The 24,837-nt window shown below is 38.1% G+C and overlaps 2 protein-coding genes across 2 annotated transcripts; one reads left to right on the forward strand and one right to left on the reverse strand.

The window, feature by feature from the left end:
* Positions 1–732: 732 nt before the first annotated feature.
* On the reverse strand, positions 733–4,096 carry LOC311297420 (kelch-like protein 10; the record flags this gene model as incomplete). The annotated part of the gene is made up of 7 exons (XM_084419668.1): positions 733–828; positions 1,114–1,230; positions 1,399–1,548; positions 1,729–1,926; positions 2,264–2,683; positions 3,109–3,598; positions 3,954–4,096. 7 exons carry the CDS (start codon positions 4,094–4,096, stop codon positions 733–735), a joined length of 1,614 nt encoding a protein of 537 aa, XP_084275794.1.
* A 3,741-nt stretch (positions 4,097–7,837) lies between these two features.
* On the forward strand, positions 7,838–19,569 carry nop53 (NOP53 ribosome biogenesis factor). The gene is made up of 12 exons (XM_084419126.1): positions 7,838–8,063; positions 9,506–9,582; positions 9,675–9,762; positions 11,050–11,258; positions 11,337–11,392; positions 13,718–13,813; positions 13,909–14,007; positions 17,500–17,661; positions 17,747–17,922; positions 19,041–19,107; positions 19,194–19,270; positions 19,425–19,569. The coding sequence occupies exons 1-12, from the start codon at positions 7,858–7,860 to the stop codon at positions 19,483–19,485; spliced, it is 1,374 nt and encodes a 457-aa protein (XP_084275252.1). The 5' UTR covers positions 7,838–7,857; the 3' UTR covers positions 19,486–19,569.
* The last annotated feature ends 5,268 nt before the right edge of the window (positions 19,570–24,837 follow it).

The raw sequence follows: 24,837 nt of genomic DNA on the forward strand, positions 1-24,837 counted from the left end.
AACTATAGCAGAGCTGGCAACCTGGATGCCGAAACACTACTGACTTCGTGATTGGTAGATAGGTGGAGGCTGGGGCATCAGGCCAAAACACAACATGACAACATCAACATCAGTTGAGGGCTGCAACTATCACTTTTAAATGACAATATCCTGGCCGGACTACTGTTGTCAGTGATATAAGTATTTGAAATGAACATGATTTCTTAATGTCTAGTGACATATCAGGGCCATTTTATGATTAATTGAAATACATTTCTTACATACGGTTCCTTTAATTTTTTAAATGAACAACACTACACCTGAGAGAAAGTTTAACATTTAGAATACAGCCTCTTTTTTTTTTAATGCTTTTATTCAGGGGACATGATGACACTCTTGTGTCTGGTGTCTGAGACAAAAAGAAGTGTTAAACACTTGAGGACAAAAAAACGGTGGGGACAAAAAAACAAAAAAACAACAGGATTGCAAGGCCCCTTAGTGCTGCGAGGCCCTGTGGGATTGCAGAGTCTATGCGACTGCTCTGGGTGTCTTGTAGGGCAGCATACTGTGCCATGTTAGGCAATCTTGATGCTACACAACAGCTCAGACCACCGCGGGAAATGGCCATTTCATTTGCATCAAACCTGTATAGAAAACAGATGCAGTGAATGCAATGAAATATAGCCTGCATTAGACTTACACTTATATCTAATGCAGTGTGAAATGATCTGTGAGATTTAGTGTTTGTGGAAGTTACCATTGATCTGTCTTCTCATCGTAGCGCTCCACTTCAGAGATGGTGCTGAATCCATTATAGCCTCCGACAGCAAACAACTGACCATTAACTACCTGGATTTTGAGGAAAGTAAAACGTAAAATAAATAATGTACAGCTAATGTCTTTAACTTTACATTAATAAATCTTATTATAGATGCACCACTTAATTTAAACATAGTTAGAATGTTTTGACACACATTGATCTTCGAAGCCTTCTACAATTTTAGGGTGCAACTTTCCAATTTTTCTCAATATGGAAGCAAAAAAAAAGTCCCCCATATTCATTATCATCAAATTATTATTTTAATGTTATTTCATAGTTTCACTAGATACAGATTTTAACTGTCCACATCTCACCTCAATGCCAAAGCTGCTGCGTGGATTGCACATTGATGCAACATCACTCCAGATGTTAGTGAGCGGATTGTAGGCCTCCGCACTCCGCAAATCACTGGCACCATCAGAACCACCAACCTTTAAATAAATACACTTTTTATTTATGTATTCTGTGCATTTGTATGTGCACATCCATGCATGCATTTACATACGCGCAACCTTTTAACTGTGATTGTTCCATATTTCTGTATTTGTGTCATGGTTATCATAGTTAATTAAAACTATAAAACAGTTTTTAATACTCACAGCATACACTAGATCTGCATAAGCGATCACTCCTAAACTAATGCGGTGGCTACTCATGGGAGCGATGAGAGTCCACTGGTTTGTTTCAGGGTTGAAGCTCTCAGCAGAGGAGAGACACTCGGTCCCAGAAAAACCACCACAGATATAAATCTGACAAACACAAACATAACATGCATGATGTTTGTGCACAATCATCACAGACTGATCAGAAAAGCAGTGTTTAAAACACAGTACATTTTATTTTTTAACACTATTCCTTATTCCTTCATGCTTTACAGGCATTAAGAGTCTCCAGCAGAAGAGTGTGGAATCATGGGTAAGTGCTCTTACCCTGCCCTGCAGTGAGGTGGCGCTGGCGTCACTCCTTCGTTTATTCATGGGTGCCATCATTGTCCACTGATTGGTGTTTGGATCGTAGCGCTCTACTGTTTTAAGCCGTTGTTGTCCATCAACACCACCAATGGCATAAATGAGCCCGTCCAGAACAGCAACACTAATAAAGCAGCGGCGTTCATACATGGGGCCCACCTACAACACACCAAATACATCAGTGTACGAACACACACCAATACAACATCTCATTGGTTCTGTCCTATCAGTTGCAAATTAGTACAATAATACTATTATTATTTTTCTTAATGGTATTTTTTTGACACAATCATGATGCTCTGGTGTATTATATTATATTATATTATATTATATTATATTATATTATACAAAGCTACAACAATTGCACAAAAGTACAGCACATCATTCAGCACTATGGTCCATATCAAAGTACAATCCGGTACCATCACTGTACCACAATACTGTTTTGTAAAGGAAGCTAAATTAAAGTTACATGTTGAGCTACAGCATTACTCACCTCATGCCAAGTCTGAGTGATAAGATTGAATTTCCTCACGCTGTTGAAATACTCCACACCATCAAAACCACCAATACAGTAGACAAACTCATCCAGGACTGCTGTACCATGAAAGGCTCTGGGACGCTCATCCTCTTGAGTCACACTGACCCAGCAGTCTGCCTTCACATCGTATGCCTCAATCTCACTGGTGGGTGTGTTGCCACTCAATCCTCCGATGGCCAATAGGATCGATGAGGGCAGACGTGGACGTGTCAGTTGATGCATGAGTTCTGAGTTGGTGGGTTCATCCATGTTGTGGTCAAACAAAGTCTTCATTGCATTGATGATAACAGGCACGCAGTCTTCATTCTCCATCACTAGTGCATTGCACTTTACATTATTGACGAAGTAGTCTGAAGACATCAACCCCAATCGAACCTGAAGCACAAGGGAGAATTTAGACTTTCAGAGACTGTTGCAAGACTGTTACTAAGCAGTTATATGGTGTTAAAAAAATGGATTTCCAATGTTAATGCTTGAAACAAGAAAAAAAAAATTTGTCAGAAGGGAAAGAAAAATAAACTTGTTTGCCCTTTGAATTAAGTTTAATTTCCTTACACCATGGCAGGATTATTGTAGTTGAACTAAAATTAAAACCCTAAAATAAAAATAAAATTAACTTTAACTGAAATAAAATATTTAAAAACTTAATCTTAAATAGTTATCAAGGCAAGTTTCTCATTTTCATTTATTTTATTTTTATTTCAAAATGACAAAAAATTTAATTATAGCAGAAAATGTATCTTGATTTAAGACTTTTAAGATATTTGTAATGAAAACCGAGACAAAAATCTCTGTTTTACCTTTGGCAGAAGCACAGCAATGTGTTGCCTTCTGTTTTCTGGTGCATGATTAATCCAGTGGAGGACGGCTTCGAAAACCACCTCCTCCTGTCTGACATTCAGCTCATCCTCATCAATGATCTCCTCCAGCTGTTCCAGGGAGAGCTCCAGGAACTCCTCAGGTTCGAGCAGAACCTCCTCAAAGTGCTGCAGGATGTAGTGCTGTGCTTTACAGCGGAGCTTTGAGCAGAAGTAAAAGTCCTCTGTAAACTTGCAGATGCCAATGCAGTTCTCTGGGCATAACTGTGACTCCAGGAACTGACAGCAGGCGTCTACAAGACCTGAGACTAAGGTCATGTCAGCCGCCACCAAGAGCTCCAACACATTCTCTTGAGTAATGAGCACAGATCTTGTGTACGCATACTGGATAATAAGAGGCATTATGTCTCTGGATATTCCTGGAATTTCACAGAAATGTTGTGGTCTGCTCCAGTTGTTGGAGAAAAGAGCCCTGTGAACAAATTTGACAAACAATTAATAATGAGCATAAATAAAATTACTTTTCATTATTTACATTTTAATTTCAGCCAGATTTTCTCATGTAAAGAATCCAATTAGTTTCACCATTCCTTGCCACTCAATTCAATTCCATTAAAATGAAGAATTACATTTCAAGAAAGGGTTTTCCTAGATACCGTAGTTACATTCTTTGTTCTGGCAACACAGTAATTCATTTACATGCATTTATATATTTGGAAAGCTTAGGCAGTTTCAACAGTATAATGTTGGCAGTGGAAATTCTGCATATAATTATAATCATTTCATGGTAATTTGCGCACAATTGCAGTTCAAATGCTTCTTCTCACCTAAAGTAGGAGCTGCAGCCACACATGATGATCTTGTGCACTTGAAATTCTCTGTCACTGGACTTGATGATCATGTCAGTGTGTTCGCCCAGTAAACGTGCTTCATCAAACACGTCCAAAACTGTTGCTCTCATGTTCTCCATGTTCTCTCAGGACTGTAAATGTGTTCAGTCTTCTCACCTCAAACTCTGAGTAAAGTCACCTCAGGATTGTGTCTTTGTGGGACTTTTGCTCAGGAGAGTTCTATAGAATGTCTCTGTGACATCATAGTAGGAGCTTGAATATATTTTTTCAGTTTGTGTCTTGGCCACATAATTATTATAGAGTTTTGTTTTATCGATTCCTTTTGAAATCTTCCGTATCTTCACAGTAACAAAGATATTAAAATTGATTTAAAAAAATTAACTCAGTGACAAATAAAATAAAGCATGGGATAATTAGTCATTTGAATATGCAATCATCCATTTTGATTGCACAACATACACACTAGTGAGTTTTTGACAGAAGGACAGATTTTTCTTGCGTGGTGTGACTGTGACCCTAAACAAGTTTACCAGAGGCCTGTATGAAGAGGATTGTTCTTCACAGATGTCATATTCCCATTGCATTTCAAGGTCACGCAGCATTAGGCCACATCATGAGTGCAATGTCTTGCTTTTGTTAAATCTGTACATTTAGAATTACTGCCATTATAAGTAAAATTACATATAAATGACCAAGCTGTTTTTTTGTTTGTTTTTTTTAACAATATTTACAACTGGAAATATTCAACAGATAAGACTTTGAACAGTCACTAAGACACTATGGCTGTATCTGAAATTGTCCCTTATACTGCACCAGCAGTTCTCTTACGAGAGGTCTCTCGGACTGCGTAAGTATCTTACGCTAGGGGAAAACTCTTTTCCGTGAGATATTGAAGCCAAAAATTATCCTTAATTTTGAATTAATGTAAAACGCGTTGCAGCAGCATGCAGACATAGGCGAGACAGCTCGCGCGCCCATTGGCTGCCCTGCGGCAACTGCAGCAGCCTATCGAGAGAGGCCCTCGTGACGTCAGATCCAATGAGGGCACTTCGCGCCCACTGCGTCACGTCCCGCCGAAATGGGCGTGGCTTGGGCCTATAAATACGGCTCGACAGGCTGATAGAATCTGATTTTTCATCTCTTCAGCGAAGCTCACGCATCGCTGGATCCCGAGAGGAAGAAGCCGCGCCGTCTGAAAAAGCCTTCTGCGGGACGAGCCTTCGAATCTGAAGCCGCTGGCACACAACTCGCCGCTTTCAGTCGCCGTTCCTGCTACGCTATCCGGTGTGTATATCCTTTTTCTCTCCAAAGTGTGTGTTCGCCGCTGCGACTCACACTCTCTGCTAAAAGAGCCGAGCGTCTTTGTAAAGATGTCTCGTAGCTTCTGTGGCTCGTGTCGAGCTCCACTCAGCAACGGGGACCGCCATGTTATCTGCGTTTCCTGCCTGGGTGACAGATCCCGAAACCTTTACAGGCTGACGGAGCGCCTCTTGGTCTGGGCTCAGCACAATCTGCGCTCGCTGAGAGCAGCGCACGTGCCAGGTCTCCTGAACGTGGGGCCAGACAGACCGTCCAGAAACAATGTCCCGACAGGAGAATGGTCTTTACATCCGCAGGCAGTCCAACTGCTGTGGAAGACATTCGGCAGAGCGAAGGTAGACCTGTTTGCGTTTCAAGAAAACGCTCACTGTCCAGAGTTTTTCTCCAAGAGCAGGGATGCGCTGGCCCACGTCTGGCCCTGCTGCCCGCTCTATGCTTTTCCCCCCGTCACGCTCCTGCCTCAGGTATTAGAGCGAATCAGGGAAACCGAATGCTCAGTGCTACTTGTGGCTCCGTTCTGGAAGAACCTGGCTTGGTTCCCAGTTCTGATGCAGCTGACAACCACTGCCCTCCTGTGACCCGTGAATCATTTTTTTTTCAGGAATTTGACCTAATATATTTGGTATTATCACGATATTGAAATAAGTGTTTTCAAACAATAACAGTTTTATATATTTTTCTTAAAACAAAAAGAACTCTAAATTATATTTAAATCCAATAAAGCAATACACACAAAAACTGTCATCATGATGGGTATTGGATATTGAATTGTGCCATGAATGTGAACTTGTCTGTGAATTTTTTATATAATCTTTCGTGTAAAGAATGCTACAATTTAGCGGGTAGAAGTTTGATACGGTTAGATTTTGTGTGAGAGCACTTTGTGGACCACAACTCTTCGCTGCTTTCGACGCGTTTGAAACGTCACCACCATTCGCACACGGACACTAGCTCACGGATCCCGCTAGACATGGCTGTGTCTTCCCATATGGAAAAGGTTTGCTAAAAACTCCTGTGATTCTTATATGTTCCAACAGAATATTGTGAGGGACATATATGCTGCAAAAACCACATATATAAATTGTATAATATTAGTGTATTTTTAATCATATTATGTCATATATGTCCTACATACAACTGAAGCCATATAGATTTGCCATTATTTATTCCTGCCAATTTTCAACATTTTAATCACTGTTCTAGAAACATATTTGACTCAACTTTGTTCATTTGCAATAATATGTTATGATTTGTTCACAAACAACAGGGCCAGACAGTTCACAATTAATGTAAATGCACGGTCTTACAATGTCATTGCTTTATAACTGCTCTTTCAAATCCTGTAGGAAAATGAACAGTCTTCATAAAGGTCAGTGATATTCTGACAGCTAGTAATCCTCGAACCGGCTTCTGCACTGTGTACAATTTAAAGGGATACTCCACTTTAAAATGAAAATTCTGTCATCATATATTCACCCTCATGTTGTTTCAATCCTGTATGAATTCTTCTGCTGAACAGAAAGGAAGATATTTAGAAGAATATCAGTAACCAGACAGTTTCTGGTCTCATTGACTTCCATAGTAGGAAAAAAAGTCAATGAGACCAGAAACTGTCTGGTTACTGATATTCTTCTAAATATCTTCCTTTCTGTTCAGCAGAAGAAAGAAATTCATAAAGGATTGAAACAACATGAGGGTGAGTATATGATGACAGAATTTTCATTTTAAAGTGGAGTATCCCTTTAAAAATTTGCCAACTGCATATAAGTGAATCAGATGAAATCTGTATGAAACACATAAACAAATGACACAAAATGTGTATAAATTCTATATGACTTTAATTTGACTAGCATATGATTCAATATAAGAACTTTAAATTATTTATATATGAATTTTATATGAGTTTTATATATTTCTACTAATACCATACACATTTGCATACTTTTGTCATGTAAAACTCATATAAGTCTTTTAACAGTATTCATATATAACGCAAAAATCCCCTACAAGTTGTATGTGTGCTATTTAGTATGAAAGTGGCCATAATCGGTCTGATTTTGTATAGGACATATATTGGCCTTATATGAAACACAGAAGGTAATTCTGTCTGATTTAAGTAAGGAAGATATATGGTTGCTGTATATGAACCATGCAGGTTTTTTTCATATGGGTTTGGTGCGCTTCACCGCCTTCTTTCAGGGAGAGGACAAAATCGTTGAGGTTGGCGAAAACCACGGGTAAGTCAACTTTATGGGGTGACGTCACATAGGCGACATGTAGTCTTTATCGTTATGTCTTCTCCACAACTGCTAGCCGAAGAATCATACCATATACTGTCAAACTCGTAACATGAAAGATTATATAAAAAATTCACAGACAACATATGTTCACATTCATGGCACAATTCAAACGGGACCAGAAAATAATTACTTTCTCCCATTCACTTGCATTGACGATTTTTCAACCTAGAGGTCCAGCGGGGTTTTACAGAAGGGGGCGGGACTTACCAGCTCGTCTTCTCCCCCATTTCTCCTCCTCCTCCTCCTCCTTCTTTACCATCATGGCGGCCGCCAGGAAACACAAGCGCATGGCGGCGTGTCAGCCGGGGTTTCTGTCTTTTAACTCGGGTCTGGATGGAAACAGTTCGGATATTAAACGGCGAAAACGCGTGAACAAAAATAAGAAAAAGAACTGGAACAAATACAGTGATATCCAGGATGTGGAGGAGTTTCTGGACGACGTGCGGCTTCAGGAAAAAGCAGCAGGGTAAGTCATGGGTAAATATGGGTTATTATCATTAAAGTTTAACATAAATGATTAGACTTCTATATTTATATCTATAGTTTGCTTTATTCCAGTAGAATAAAAAACATTACTTTAGGTTAACTTATATGTGACTGTGTGTGCGTTGTAAAGAGTTGATAAGCGTCACGTGGCTGTTTTTATGTAGTACGTAACCATGGAGTCATTAAGTTTATATTATACCATGGGCTGTTTAAATACTCGATTCTGATTGGCTGGAAGGTGTGCAGTAAAACCGTTTAATGCACAGGTAGTTCCAGTCAGTTTGATTACAGTTCGAAATTAATCCGCTACATTGGTAACCATAGTAACACAGATACACTTGCAAGCAGAGTGAGAGACGCATATGAAAACGTTTAGGTAGGCTAAATCGATGATTTTTGAATATCGTTTAATTTGTATCAGTGTTGCCTGTCATTCATAAATAATTGTCATAAATCCATTAAAGAATCATTAAGTTAGCTATATGCTTAAGCAATGAGGGGACTGTTAAAGAAGAGATCGACGCACACAGGTAACTCGCGCACGTCTCTCTCTCTCTCTCTCTCTCTGTTCCTTCTCCTTCAGTTCTCTGTCTCTCTCTTTTAATAATGAATTTAAATAAATGTGAATTCATTCAAATAAAAGCAATCCGATGGCTCTACTTTATTTAAAGCGGACGGAGTGCAAGAACTGACGAGCCTTAACTTAAGAAATAACCGTCATTTTTACACGTCTGTTAAAAAATTACACTCTTAACATCAGTTACAGCTTTAACTTATTTTTAACTTGGCAAATAACCAAGGTATAAGCGGGATAATCCACGGCTAGCCATGCATTAAAGAATTTTAATGCACTTCGTAGAGGCAACCACCCTCCGCTTCGCGTCGGGTGGTTCTTCGCCTCTACGTCGTGCATTAAAATCCTTTAATGCATGGCTAGCCGTGGATTATCCCTTACTTGTATTATTGATATCATGTCCTTGGATGTTTGCATTCGCGTTTTTATATATTCGCTTAATTTTTAATTCACGTACTGTGCTGTGCATATTTTGCTGCATATTATTTCTAATTTATTTGTTATGGTTATTGTTTTTCGTCATTCACCCGTCTGTGTTAACATTACTAACTTAACCAGTCTAACTTACTTATAATTTTTATTTATTTTGTTGCTGTTGTTTTGATTTCCACTTACTGTTGCATGGCTGATTGTTTGTCTACATCATTTTGTATGTTAAAAAGATGAGAAAATACAAATTTTCTCATCAAAAAAAAAAGTGATAACACATAAAAAAAAGAAAAAAAAAGTGATAATAAAATATATATTGTCTTATAACACAACCTTTCAGTTAACCGCACGACGATTCAAGATACAGGAGATTCTGAACAAACACTGATTTATTCTTCTCCTCCTTTCTTCATTCATAGGGGGTTGATAGCTGAAAAACCAGATGCCAGTCTCTTCTTTGTGGACACTGGTGAAAAAGACAAAGAAACTCAACCACGTAAGTTTAAAAAGGTCCTCTCTTTATATAGCCTACTATGTCATTGTTTTTTTTTCCCTGCCCAATCCATAACTGTTTTTTTTCGTTATTAGAGACGACAGTTAAGAAAGGTAAACGCTCCAAACCTTTGCGGATAGATCTCATTCTTCAGCCGGATTCCCGCATACCTGCCCCCAAAAAGTGAGTACAGTACGACTGTAAAATTAACTTTCAAAATGACCCGTGATCTGCGTCCTCTTCTGCCCGCTGATGATCTCATCCTTGCGCTCCCAGTATTTCTTTGGGAATGTGAAGATAACACAATGGAGCTTGGAGGGCTGTTGTGTGAACAGCCGTCCAGGATCTGAGGGCGTATTGTCAGGAGGATTCGGTTATTAAACTCTTATTTGGTGTTTGTTTTATTTAGTTTTCTCTTGCCCAATGCCATTATATCTAGAGAACACTGAAATGATATAATAGTGAAATTATATATTATAATTAAATTGCATACATGCACACAATTGCTGAGATGAATTACTAATATTTACTTAAAATTCACCCTAAAAGTGGTTGAGACAACTCATGCATTATATTAGAAAGCCTTTTGAAGTCATACTAATGCTGCAGCTCTCAAATCAAATATGGCGCTGTTAAACACGTTTCAGGCTGTTAAGCTGATTTGAAGATGTATATTTTACCACCAAATCATGTCTTCGCTGTAGATTTAAAAGTCAAGTCAGTATTGTTTGTATATCGCTTTTCACAATACACATCGTTTTAAAGCAGCTTTACAGAAAATGGTGATGTTAATGTTTGCAATATCTTAGAGATGGGCTTAAAGGTGAAGACTCAACTTTATGTATGTTTTGTAAGATTCCCTTATCTGTCAAACATATTTTATTGGATTGTCCTGGACTTAATAGAAGCAGAATGCTCTTTTATGAAGTTACTTCACTTAAGGACATATTTAATAAGATTATGCCTGAAAAGGTTTGGGATTTTTTTTAAATAATATGTTCATTTAAAAAAATATTTTATAATATGACTTGCTTTGTTTTTATTGTATCTATATGATATTTGTATTTTTGTAATTAAATTTTTGCCATGAAAATAGCTTTGAATGCTGACATGGCATTAAACATAATAATGTGAATCTGAATCTTAGAGATGGATGATAATATAGTTTAGATTTTGCAATTCATTTAAACAATCATGCAGTTGAGAGTTTCTATATCGGATTTGTGAGTGTGTGTGTGGATAAAATTGGACATATTTATATATCCAGCTTCATAGAGCTGTGTGATTTTAATATATTTTGGTTTTTGTGACGATATAAACAATCATGCAGCAGAGATTTGCAATATAGTGGCATTAAGTATTAAGGAAATTGCATCATAAAATCCATCTATAATATAAGGATAATCTGATCATCTCCAAACCATTTATCCCCAATCTTACATGACCCTGATTCTCCGGATGTTCTTTTAGTGTCTTGGCGTTCCAGCAGCCCAATGCTAAAAAGCAGCGGCGCATGGCAGAGAAAGCAGCGAGGTTGGCGGCCATGGGAGTGTTGCCACGAAGAGAAAAGCTTCTTCAACTCCGAAGAGCTGCAGCTGCCTCTGGGCTGCCCGTCAAAGAAACTCCAGTGGCCAATAACAATCCAGCGAGAGCGTTTTATGACCTGTGGAGTGCAGGAAGTGAGTGTCTTTACACTCTCTGATATGTCAGTTATGTAAACAAGTGGCGTAATGGTGCTCAATGTCTTTGTCCAACAGCGCCAGAGACGGCTGATCCCTACTACCTGGAACAAACAAAAAAAAAGCTTGTCAAGGTGAGAGCAGTGGGTTCTTTTGTTTTGTGATCATTATCTTTAGAAAAGTATTCACAGTCATTTGGACAATGGATGTAGCTAGTGGTCGGACAATATATCGGCAGAGCCCGTCTACGGAGAGCCTGCCCACTCCCTATTAAGTCCTATTGTACCGAATTTTGGTTGTAGTTCCACCAGAGTTCCACTGGGGGCGATCGCCCATGATTGCAGAATGAATGGGAGTCTACGGAGCTAGACGGCTAAATTTGTCTCTTTCACCCGATTGCCGTTGAGAAATCTCAGATTCGATAGTAGGTTTTGCAAGTTCAACATGGGTTCATTGCAAAGTTGAATGAACGAGTACTTATGTCCTTTCGATTTCTTACAGGTTGAGTTGTTGTTGCCCATAACACGCTAGCATTCTGCTAATGAACGCTGATTGGTCAGTGAAGGACTGATTACGACCAGAGATACCGCTTGATGGCATCGTGGCATCCGAAGCGGGACCAGAAACAAACAAAACAAAAACTCGTCTAGCACGTGTATTTACCTGTGTCAGCTGTGTTGTCGATGCCTCCAGAGAAAAGAAAGTGCAGAGCGCGAAAGCACCAGAGTGACTGAAGGATTGCCGTAAAGCAGTATCTCTGGTCGTACGATGTGTATGATGTCATTGACACTTTAAAAGACTTTTTAAAGCAAATAAGTGACTCTAAAAAATCTAACACCCAGCAATGTGTAATTTCTTTGCATCTCCTTTCGAATACAATATTCAAATTACTAGACAAAAAATTATATCCTGAGAAAAGTGGATTTTGATGGGTATACTGCCATAGACCTCCATTCATTCTGCACTCGTCCTGTGAGCGCCCTCATATGGAACAAGAGTGGAACTGCAACCAGTTCAGAAGCCGGAAGTTTACTGAGAGTGAAACTTCTCGCCTTATTAGACATTCTCTGATATCGGACAGTTTTTGGGAATTTTTTTTAATTTTTGGTTTTTCAGTTCGACCGATAAATGTTGTAAAAGCGGGACTTTTATTTTGACAGCGCTGAGAACTCCATTGCCTGAACACAAACGCACAAGGAGCTCCGACTCCTATATAAAATAAAAATACCATAGACCATTCTGGTTTTGGTTTGACGTGTTTGGGCAGAGCCTTCCTTTCACGTGGCCAAAAGTGACAGTTCTGCAATAGCAGTCTATGGAAGCCATGTAAAAACAAAACAAAAAAAAACGTAGTTGCGAGTTTATATCCTACAATTCTGAGGAGAAAAATCTTCTCAGAACTTCCCCTTTTTTTCCCTCAGAATTGTGAGTTTATATACTGCAATTCTGACTTTTCTTTCTCTGAATTGAGATATAAACTCACAAAATTGTGCGTTATAAACTCCAAACAAATTTGGAGATATGAACTCGCAATTGCGGTCAGAATTGTGAGATAAAAAAAAGTGTTATAGGTTTAAATATTATTCCATGCCCTCTATGAACTGCGTATGTGAATATTATGTAGATCTATAATAGGGTAATTCGTCACAGGTTTCATCAGTCTAGTATTTGCAACCATAAACGTTTGCGTCTAGCTTAAAAGTGCATCTTCGACGTTATCAAAGTCCCTTTCAAGGAAAGTCTGTTCACTCAGCGGTCATATTTGCTACTTCGGGCATCCAAGACCCAATCCTATCTACTTGAATGGAGGAATCCTAAAATCTCAAAAACTGACCGCTGAACTCACAATCAAATAACATATTAACTGACGGCAGCTGCAGTGACGTGATGACTTTTACTACCAGTGATTGGCTCTTTTATTTAGAAGACATTCATAAGTAATGTGAGTCTTTATATATCTAAAGTCTTTGACGATGTTCTATGAAAAATGAAGACCATCTTTGTTTGCATTCTGGTTGATTCTGACGCACAAGACATTTTTTCCCATTATTCTGTGGATCTCGCCCATTTTAATCCACTTGTTACCACTATTTTTCTGCCACTACAATGCGTGTGCAACTGCAGTGACGTAACTGTGACGTCTGCTCCCAAGTGATCTATAGATTAGCAGCTTTTTGATTCTGTTATCCTAATAAAGTAAATCAGTTTACTTGACATTTATTTTCTGATTTTACTCCTTAATTTATTCAATATGGTGTAAAATATAAAATTTCAGCAATGATTATGCATGTTATTTTCTATCTTTAAATTGAATAGTGTGATTGTCATAAATAGTGGCTTTATATCAACCATCAGCCACTCTGTGATCTCAGGTATCAACAATCAAAACATCCACGTGTTGACCGCTAGGTTTAGCTGTTGTTGTTCATGTGCTGAATTTGTTCATTTTCCTCTTTAAGAGACCAGATAGGCTGAATGAGAAACCTTCAGTTCTTCCTGCAATTGAGGTCGTTGGTCCTGGAGGCTCATACAACCCAGACTTCTTCTCTCACCAGGTAAACTACACGAAGCTCTTCGCATCCGTAAACATTGATGTGCTGCTTTTACGTCACATCTGTGTGTTTAGAAATCAGCGTGTGTGTTTTTCTAGGACCTGCTCCGTGAAGCCCATGAAGTGGAGGTCAAGAAGCTGAAAGCAGAGGAAAGGTTGGCACGTCAGCTGGCTGTGAAAGAGGACATCGCCACTGAGGTACAACCTCGAACCTTATGCTAACAATTTAACTCAGGGGTTAATATACCCCAGACTGGAGTACATGAGGTGACAGACGTTTTGCCATTCATTTAAATCCACCCCACCTTAAAGGCACAATATGTATTGTCCCAAATGTTTTCATCAATGGTTAAATGAGCTAATTTCTCTGGATTTAAGCAGTGCTTAACGTCCTTCCTCATTCTTGTCAATGTGAACAAGTCTATGGCAGTGTAATTAAAGTCTATTACAGTATGTTATATATAAATAGTAAGTCAGCCTTTTTGCAAATGCTGTGGGTACGTTCAAATGTAGACGGCCACTCCCATCATTCCACGCTCCTTCACTGCACCTTTACCCCATCAACGCATGACAGGATGTTTCCTAAACTCCTTTCAGTCAGGACTGTCATTTCTCTGCCCTTACTGAAAGACTTGGAGTCTGCAATACTAATTGTATTTGCAAAAATGTGTAATATACAGCTGCAAATACTGTATATTACAGTGTAATGCCATTAAATACTGTATAACACAGTGTAATGCGGTTAAATACTGTATAACACAGTGTAATGCGGTTAAATACTGTATATTAGTGTAATGCGGTTAAATACTGTATATTAGTGTAATGCCATTAAATACTGTATTAGGGATGGGACGATTACCGGTTTCACTATAAACCACGATAACATGTACTGACGGTTCGTAATATCGTTTAAAATTTAATTATCATTAAAACCGTGTTTGATTATCGCGATTTTTAGATCCTGTTCAGCCAGCAACAGTCTGGCGCAGGCGCAGCGCGCAATGTTATTTTTTTTATTCAAGAAGGAACTACGGAAGGCAGTGACCGTGCTCGGGAGATTTTTCAGCCTTTTAAAAGAACCAATTCTGAGGTGTGGTCATATTTTGGCTTTAACAAAAGTCCTGAGGGAAACTTAATCGAGGATGGTCACCCTGTCAGCTCTAACATGCACAAGAAAAGTCGCTGCAATAGGGGGAAACTTCAGATCTGCCGAGTCGTCTTGTGTGACCATCACCGACTGTTGTATAGCGAACGCAAGGCAAGTTAACTTTGACCTCAATACCAAAACTACATCTGGGAAATAATTGGGCACAAAATGTTGTTTTAAGTTGAACTATTTTATATCAATCACTTGAAATAAACGTGAAGCTTCCGCGAAGAAAAGTTCGCAGCAAGTGGCTTAGCCAAAGACGAACGAACAAGTTCAAACAAGACTATTAAGAGTGACATTTAAGGGATAATAATTTATTCATAATTTATATAATAATTATTATATTTATAATAATTAATAATAATTATATAATAAACATTTATATAATAATTTAGAATTTATATAGTGTATACACTTATTACAGTTTTTTTTTTTTTTTTTTTTTTTACCACATAATTACGGGGACATTGAATTGAGATTAATTTTTTTAATCTTACCTGTTTATAAATCCATTATGTACAGCGTACAAAACAATCGTTCAGACAAGATGATCACAACATTATTATCAAACTCTGTAAACAATAAATCAACTCTGATTTAATTTTCAATACAATTAAAAACGGAGACGCAAGACGGCAAGTTGTATTTGAATGAAACGAGAGAGCGCGTCCATTGTGATACATGGTGTAACGTCAAACGAGAGTTTGAAGTCCGCCCAGATACAAGACAGTGCAAATGAACTGGTAGTTCCACAAGACTTTTATAGATGTTTTCTCTCAGTTAAGCACACTCTTCACATTCATGTCAAAGAGCGAATGTTAAAAGGGAAAAGAAAGCACTCTAAAACACGCTACAAATCAAAGTGGAAGTGTAAACATTATAAAACAACGGTCAGCAGTAGAGCGGTCATCTTCCTCTTTGTGCGATCAATCTCACTCTCCCTGTGCGTGCGCGCTCACATAAAAACAGCATGCATACAATAACGTAAGCCATAGAAGAAGTTATCTTAAAGGATAACTTTTTAACAAAACCGTGATAATATTGATAATCGCGATAATTTTGGTCACTATATTCGTAATATTAAATAGAGATGCACCGATTGATCGGCTGGTGACCGGAATTGGCCGATTTTCACGTGATCGGCCGTGACCGGCGACCGGCCGGTCAGTCTGACAAATGCCGATTTTATGCCGGTCAAATGCACTCGGGCGCCGCATGATTAACATCGCGCAACATCAGCATCACACGTGCACACGGAACACACATGTAGGAAACCTCGTGAATTACGTCCGTTAAGATCGCAAGGCGTATTTTTTTTCGGCGTGCATGTTCATCAATGAGTGCATTCACAACGGAAGCAGGAGCAGCGCGTGAGCGTAAAGCAGGAGCGTCGCGAGCAGTGAAGCGCATGTTTCGGCGCCGAGTCTATTTGCTGCACTGCTCACGCTCAATTAAAGGGAAAGCACACTTTTGATGGACAAAATAGCCTAAATAGGGTTTCACAAAAAAGTGCCCAAAATGCACAGAATTTGCGTGTTTTAACAAGAACTGGAGTAGGCCATGTCAAAAGAAAACGAAGACTAATATTTATAGAAAATGTACCCATTTGATTTAAACTTGTTTTATTATTCAGTTTGTACAAGTGATTGCAATAGGCCTGTGTGTGTGTGCTTTGAGAAATTTATACTGCAAGGCTATATTTATTTTATTTTTTATTTATATATTATTTTATTGCCATTCCCTGTTTTCATACAGACGTTTAGTTTGCTAAATACATATATAAAAAAAATTATTGGATATTGAATGTGAAAAGGAAATGGTTCTTCCATAACACTGCACTTTAGATGTGTGTGAATTACCCACACCTGGAGTAATTTATATAGTTCTATTTTATAGCGTTTATCTGTTCAAAAAAATATGTACTATGCAAATTGTAAATATTCTATTACAGAAAAGATATAAAATAAATATTTGTGTGTGCTGTGTAAAGTGTTTAGAAAAAATTAAATCGGAATCGGCTAAAATCGGTATCGGCAGGTCAAACTTAATGAAAAATCGGAAATCGGAATCGGCCCAGAAAATTGTAATCGGTGCATCTCTAATATTAAATTTTGTCCCATCCCTATACTGTATATTAGTGTTATCGGATTTAAATGCTGTATATTAGTGTAATACGATTAAATGCTGTATAATACAGTATAATGTGATTAAATACTGTATATTACAGTGTAATGCAATTAACCTGAAGTGAGTTTATTTCAGCATCTTTCTCGACTCGTTAAACTGTCACATTAAGACATTATGTAAAAAAATAATTTTAAGAAATATAAAATAAGTTGTAATTACTACGTTAAATGGATAACATGCATATGTTAATCATGGAGTGAACTTTTTTTTTTAATATACATTTATAAATGGTAAGCATTGTACAGTGCTGTTGTGCGGATCTTAGGCAAGCTAGCGTTCTGTTTCCACTCCAGGTTTAGATGGGAATGTTTCCACATGCTGTTCTAAATATAGATGTGCTTGTGTTTCTGTAGGAGAGCAGCTTTAAAGAGCAGGTGGAGGGATTGATTGAAGAAGGGGACGTTGAGCCGGAAGAGCCAGAAGGGGGCAGCGAAGACACAGTCATTGGGCCGACTGCAACACAGGAAAAGAAAACTGAGAAACAGAGGAGGAAAGAGAAGGCTCAGAGGATCAAGGTAAGGAAGCAGAATGGATCCGCCTCTCGACCAAGTTGGGGATGAATCTGTTGATTCACATTCAAACCTTACATTTATTAAACAGGAGTTGCGGAGGAAGGCCGAGCGTCAAATGATTGACAAGCAGCAGCAACTGTTCCAGCTGCGATCCATCCGTGCCAACCTGAAGACGCAGGAACAGAGGACCAAACAGAGGCAGGCTCAGCGCAAGGCCAATCAGGAGGCGCAGAAGAGCATGCCTCGCAGACTCGGCAGACTCAAGTTTGTTTCTTTTGTTCTCCAGCTGTGTCTGACATAATGATGGGAATAGAGTGAATCAAAAATCAATGGCAACATCTTGAAATAGGCACCAAACTGAGGTGTGAAGTTATTAATAAGCATTTCCTAATTACATAGGGCTTCATGAGTGATCTCAGTTTAGGCAACGCTATTACACAAAGCTATGTCATGGTATTATTAGATCAATTCAGTTCATTTGAGAATCTATGAGTTACAACAGAGGTCTTCAACCCTTCTCCTGGAGACCCACTGCCCTGCAAAGTTTATATCCAACCTGATCAGCTTTTGATTTTCAAAATCAAATTTTCAATCCTTAAAGTCCCCCTGTAGTCAATCATTTTATCCCTGAAAACTCATCTTTGATCACCAAAATGACATATTTAAAGTTTTTTTTCCTTAAAAAAAAAAAATCATGGCTTAAAATAGCTTAAATGTAACTCGACACCCTTGCCTCATTTAGTATACGTGGTTCTATGAATATGCAAATGAGCCCCGCCTCCACTCACTCACTCCAGCTCAGAGATCCACTCGTTGATGATCACACGTTGATCTGATTGGTTACAAGGTAGATATTGACGTCAGAAACACCAGTGATTTCAAAGCGTGTTTTTGAGACTGTCTTTGGTTCACTGCAGTTTAAAGGAGAAAATACTCAGCAATGATGTTGACTTATGAATTTACACATGGTTTATCTTAAAGCACATTAAAAACATCACATAGACATATAAACAACATTAAAAGCTGGATTTTCACCACTGGGAAGCGTTTGATTGGCTGGTTCAGGTGTGTTTGATGAGGGTTGGAGCTCAAATTTGACAGTAGGTCACATGTTAGAATTAGGAGTGTGATTTCACAATTTCACAAATAATTTTCCACAAGTTTTCACACATCGACTCAATAAAAAAAATACAAAAAGAATCACTGTAAACCTGACGTGTTACTGACACTTTGTTGAAAAAGCGCATATATTGGCATTAGGGCCGTTTAAGACCGTCATAAGTGCCCTGCACACAAAGATATTTAACAAAAACACATAGTTTGATGAAGATGTAACCTCTTGTTCTTTGACTGTAATTAAACTAGTGTTGTATTTTCCACAGGTTTCAGGCACCAGATCTCGATGTTCAGCTTAGCCATGAGCTTGCCGGCTCTCTTCGCGGTCTGAAGGTGTGTGTTTAACTGTGTCTGCGTTGATCTCTTACTGACTTCCAGTTGCATGTTATTTGAAATGACATGTGTTTCTTGTCATGCAGCCAGAGGGCAGCATCCTAAAAGATCGATTTATGAGCTTACAGAAGAGAAACCTTATTGAGCCCAGAGAAAGAGCCAAGTAAGTTGGATGTTTTACTGCTTTATTTGTATAAAGTGGATGTTAAGATTAAGAGTGTCAGTGTGGAATTGTAGGCTTTTTGTGGCAAGCTGAAGCTACAATGCTTTCTCTTTTTTTCTGTGTCTGTTTTTAATCTTTGCTGTTCTCTTTTCAGGTTTAAGAGGAAGTACAAGGTGAAATACTCAGAGAAGAGAGCGTTCAGGGAGATAGTGTGACTGCAGTTGTTTCTCAGTCCTCCAACAAATGATGGTGTGCTATTCATATTGCAAGAAGAAAATAAAGCTGTTATATTCCAACAACCTCTTGCCTCAGTGGTGTTTTAGAAAGTTTTAGTTTTTTCAATGCGCACTGTTGCAAATCACCTTTTCAGAAAATCATCCTTTAGTGCCTCCGGTCGGCCAAAGGTGACTGTGGCCAGGGGGAAAATCCATAAGATGTGAGGATTGTGGGGGAAAAACCCTTGACAGGAACCAGACTCAGCTGGGGGAGCCCATCCCCCCTGGAAAGACACACATTGCAACAGAAAATATTAGGCATATGCAGTATATTTGGTAACTTAGTATGTGCAATGCTAATCATGAGCATTGAATAATTTTTGGACCTCAAATAAATCATTATTGTGTTGTAATGTGTTTTTGTTCATTGTAGTTGTAGTGAACACGGTCAAGTTAAAACTAAACGGTACACTCATACTAGCACAGCTGCAGATTGTGGTTGTTGCTCTAGGCATTGCCTGCTAAACAGGCTAAAATTAAGGCCAGTAATGTCTATTATTTAATATGCGAATGTAAGAACTTGTGTGACCCATTTGTGAATGAGTTCAAATAATAAAAAAAAAAAAAAAAAATTGAAATATGGAAGTTATGTCTCCACTGCAGCGAATCGCATTGTGTGGAATTGAGAATCTCGCAAATCAATGCACTCGACTGGACCTTTCATTTTCATTTCCATTTTTAGAGACGTTCTGTGGGGTTATGCAAACTGACAATGCTATTCTTTTTAATCTTAGAGGGATAGTTTATCCCCAAATAAAAAATTCTGCCTCGTGTCGTTCCAAACCAGTATGCCTTTCGCAAAAGAAGATATTTTGAAGTTTGCAACCAAACCATTTTGTTGACTATTGACTTCCATTGTATGGATGGAAAAACAAACAAACTGAAACGTATCTCAAAATACCTTTTATGTTTCATAAAAGAAAGAAGTCAAACACTTTTGGAGAGACATGAAGGTGAGCAAATGATGACATAATTTTCTAAAATGTGTTTAGATGTTATAAAGATCTTCGGAGAATGGGCATGCTTCCATACTTATACAAATTTTTGTATTATGCGTTTTGTGCAAAGTTTCAGAATTTAGAATGTCTTGCATCCTTCTTTGAATTTTAAGGTGTCCTATTGTTGCCATTGAGATAGAAATGGCATAAAAAGTACAATTAAAAATACATTTCTTGACTCATTATTCTGTTGCAATAGAATAGAAAATGCTGAATGTTTATTTTGTGATAACTGTACAGTGCTCACTGCATTAAACACAACAAAATTAGGTCACATGACCACTATATAGCACACTATACTGTAAAAAAAACTTTGTTTAGTATCAAGTACAGCAAGAAGTGCACTTTGTATTTCATTTTTAACTGGGGCTGTGAAACGATTAATCACATCGAAAATAAGTTTGTTTACATAATATATGTGTGTACTATGTATAATTATTTTGTATGTATATATATATATAAATACACACACATGCATGTATATATTTTAGGGCTGTGAAAAGATTAATCGCGATTAATCGCATCCAAAATAAAAGTTTGTGTTTACATAATAAATGTGTGTGTACTGTGTACAAATTATTTTGTATATATAAATACACACTTGCATGTATATATTTAAGAAAAATGTGTTATTTATATATACAAATATTAATATTTATATATAATATAAATTATATGTTAATATATACAGTATATACATGCAAATATTTCTTAAATACATGCATGTGTGTGTATTTATATATACAAAATAATTATACACAGTACACACACATTTATTATGTAAACACAAACTTTTATTTTGGATGCGATTAATCGCGATTAATCTTTTCACAGCCCTAATATATTTAAGAAATAATATATATATATATATATAATTTATTGTTGGTTTCAGTCCCATTATCTTAAGCTTTAATTAAGGCCCCTGCCGGGGAAACGAGGGCTTTCCCCCCATTGCTTCTCCCCTGTTAGCAGTGTGCAGGCAAAGCTGATTATCATGCAGTCATGGGTGGTAATCTTACCTAAAGAGACGCCCACCCTGGTCATCGTCTCTGATCCTTGCTGTCCGGTGGAACATCAGTAATCCTGCTCCGTTGTACACGCCAGATTCACCTCAATAAAGTCCTATTAATATTGGCACATCTGTGAAGGATGTTAATGACAGACACAGTAATTGAATCTTGTGTTGTAGGGGAGTAATAACACATATAGATCTGTTATAAATCATTAAAGTCTCTTGAGTATTTCTAAATAATGCTAGATTTCTAGTTTTAGATTTTTACGGGAATATAAAACCACACCTGAAACAAATTAAACTCAATAAAAATGCCTTAACTGCTTCTCGTTTTAGTCAGACTTCTTGCAGTGCTGAGGTGATGTGCAATGACTGATGGGTAATTATTGTGAAGTTGAGTATTGATGCACCTTTATTCCCTACAACTACATCTATACTACTCATAACCCTGAAAAAGAGATCTACAAGCCAGTGTTGTTGCCATGGGTAATGACTGAAAGATCTTCAAAGCCCATAAACATCAGTGTGAATCATTAAACAAGATTAGGGAAAGTGGACAGTCACAAGAGGATTAAACTGAAACAACAGGATAACAAGCCAACACCATAATAAGTCAACAGTTGTGTATCTTTCAAAACAGTTATGTTGTGAAAGATACTCTGTTGTGTAAAACTGCTCTAATGTGTAAAGGTGTTATAAACCTGCTCTGTTTTAACTGATCTGATGTGTAAAGTCACTCTGTTGTGTAAGCCTGCTCTTCGACATAAATGTGGAGTGAAGATGTTCTATTGTATAGAGGTTTGTAATGGTTTCCTGCTGTGTAAATGTGTTGTAAAACTTATCTGGTGTGTAAAGGTGGTGTAACCATTGTTTAAAGTGGTTCTGTTGTGTAAAACTTCTGTTACGTAAAGGTGTTGTAAAGTTGTCCTGGTGGGTAAAGGTGTTGTAAACCTGCTCTGTTTGGTCAAGCGTATCTTTTGTGTAAAGGTGGTGTAACCATTGTGTAAAGCTGTTCTGTCGTGTAAATGTGGTTTAAAGCTATTCTGTTGTGTTTAACTTTTCTGTTATGTAATGGTGGTTTAAAGTTGTGTAAAGGTGTTGTAAAACTGCTCTGTTTTGTAAAAATGATCTGTTGTGTAAAGGTGGTGTAACCGTTATGTAAAGCTGTTCTGTCGAGGAAAGGTAGTGTAAAGCTATTCTGTTGTGTAAAACGTCTCTGTTACTTAAAGGTGATGTAAAGTTGTCCTGCTGTGTAAAGGTTTTGTAAACGTATCTGTTGTGTAAAGGTGATGTAACCATTGTGTAAAGCTGTACTGTCATGTAAATGTAGTGTAAAGCTATTCTGTTGTGTAAAACTGCTCTGTTACGTAAAGGTGGTGTAAAGTTGTCCTGCTCTGTAAAGGTATTGTACAACTGCTGTTTTGTAAAACGTATATGTTGTGTAAAGAACAGTTTTACAAACCTCTACACAGCAGAACATCTTTACAGCACCTTTATGTAGAAGAGCAAGATTACAGAACTGATCTGTTGTGTAAAAGTTGTGTAACAATTGTGTAAAGCTGTTCTGTCATTTAAATGTAGTGTAAAGCTACTCTGTTGTGTAAAACTGCTCTGTCACGTAAAGGTGGTGTAAAGTTGTCCTACTGTGTAAAGGTGTTGCACATCTGCTGTTTTGTTCAACTTATCTGTTGTGTAAAGGTGGTGTAACCATTGTGTAAAGCTGTTCTGTTGTGTAAATGTGGTTTAAACCTACTCTGCTGTGTAAAACTTTTGTTACGCAAAGGTGCTGTAAAGTTTTCCTGCAGTGTAAATGTAGTGTAAAGCTATTCTGTTGTGTAAAACTGCTCTGTTACGTAAAGGTGGTGTAAAGTTGTCCTGCTGTGTAAAGGTATTGTACAACTGCTCTGTTTTGTTAAACGTATATGTTGTGTAAAGAACAGTTTTACAAACCTCTACACAACAGAACATCTTTACAGCACCTTTATGTAGAAGAGCAAGACTACAGAACTGATCAGTTGTGTAAAAGTTGTGTAACCATTGTGTTAAGCTGTTCTGTCACATAAATGTGGTGTAAAGTTGTCCTGCTGTGTAAAGGTGTTGTACATCTGCTGTTTTGTTAAACTTATCTGTTGCATCAAGCTGCTCTCGTGTAAACTTGCTTTTCTACATAAAGGTGCTGTAAAGTTGTTCTGCTGTGTAGAGGTTTATAGAGCTGTTCTGTTGTAAAGATGTTGTAAATCTGCTCTGTTCTGCAAAACATCTGTTTAAAGGTGGTGTAACTGTTGTGTAAAGGTGCTTTGTTTTGTAATTGTGATGTAAAGTTCTGTTGTATAAACCTAATGCTACAAAAATCAGGTACAGTTATTATATTGTGTAGAGGTCTGTAAAGTTTCATCTGTTGTGTAAGGTAGTGTAAAGGCTCGTTCACAAGAGTGCGTTTTTGCTTTGAGAATTGGGAATGTCTTGAGATGCGTTTTTTTTAAAGGTTGAACTGATTTTAACTTGAGCTCCTCGTTTTTAGAACGCTGTGACATGTGCGAGACGCTGCAAAAAACGCCAGATTCGAGCGCATCGGTCATTCACATCCGTCAAGGGTGTGTTTACATAGAAAAACAATGCGCATTGGAAATGGCCCTTAAAGCTGCCCTACTGTTAAATGCTGCTTTGTTGTGTAAAGCTGTTTTTTTTTTTTTTTTTTTTTTTTTTCATCTCCTTTCTGTCTTTAGATCATCAGCCTTCAACATGTGTCCGTTTAAACATTTATGCAAATGTTTTAGTCATTTCACCTCTATTTCCGCCATTGCAAGAGAGACAAAAATGGGATTGCGATTGGAAATGAAAGGAGTTTGGTTGGATATGTGGCGTGTGGATGAGAGGAAAGGAGAGGAGGGGTAGCATGATGAATTCTCCCACTAATCCTTTGGACACACGCATAAGCCAGGTGCCCACGAGAGAGAGAGACGGAGAAAGAGGCTTGTAGAGTGAAAGGTGAATGAACAGGGTTAATTCAATGAACTAAAAGAGTGGCACCAGTTAGCAACACCGTTTGAAGCAGAGACTCGTGCAACAGTTCAAGAGCACTGAGTGTGTGTGTGTATGTGTGAGATAGAGAGAGAGAGAGAGAGAGAGAGAGAGAGAGAGAGAGAGAGAGAGAGAGAGAGAGAGAGAGAGAGAGAGAGATGGTGGGAGGCGGCACACTTATCATGAGTGACAGAGAGAACGTCAGTGGAGAGAGGGAGGGAGAGCTAAGCAGAAAACGAGAGTGTGGCAAGACAGTGGCTC

This window comes from Rutilus rutilus, assembly GCF_951802725.1.
Source record: "Rutilus rutilus genome assembly, chromosome: 9".
In the NCBI taxonomy this organism is placed as follows: domain Eukaryota; kingdom Metazoa; phylum Chordata; class Actinopteri; order Cypriniformes; family Leuciscidae; genus Rutilus; species Rutilus rutilus.

Excerpts from the sequence above, each read along its gene's own strand:
- nop53 (XM_084419126.1), top strand. The coding sequence starts at position 7,858 with ATGGCGGCCGCCAGGAAACACAAGCGCATGGCGGCGTGTCAGCCGGGG. Across the intron at positions 9,763-11,049 it reads CGCATACCTGCCCCCAAAAA|TGTCTTGGCGTTCCAGCAGC; the intron begins GTGAGTACAGTA and ends ATGTTCTTTTAG. Across the intron at positions 19,108-19,193 it reads GCTCTCTTCGCGGTCTGAAG|CCAGAGGGCAGCATCCTAAA; the intron begins GTGTGTGTTTAA and ends CTTGTCATGCAG.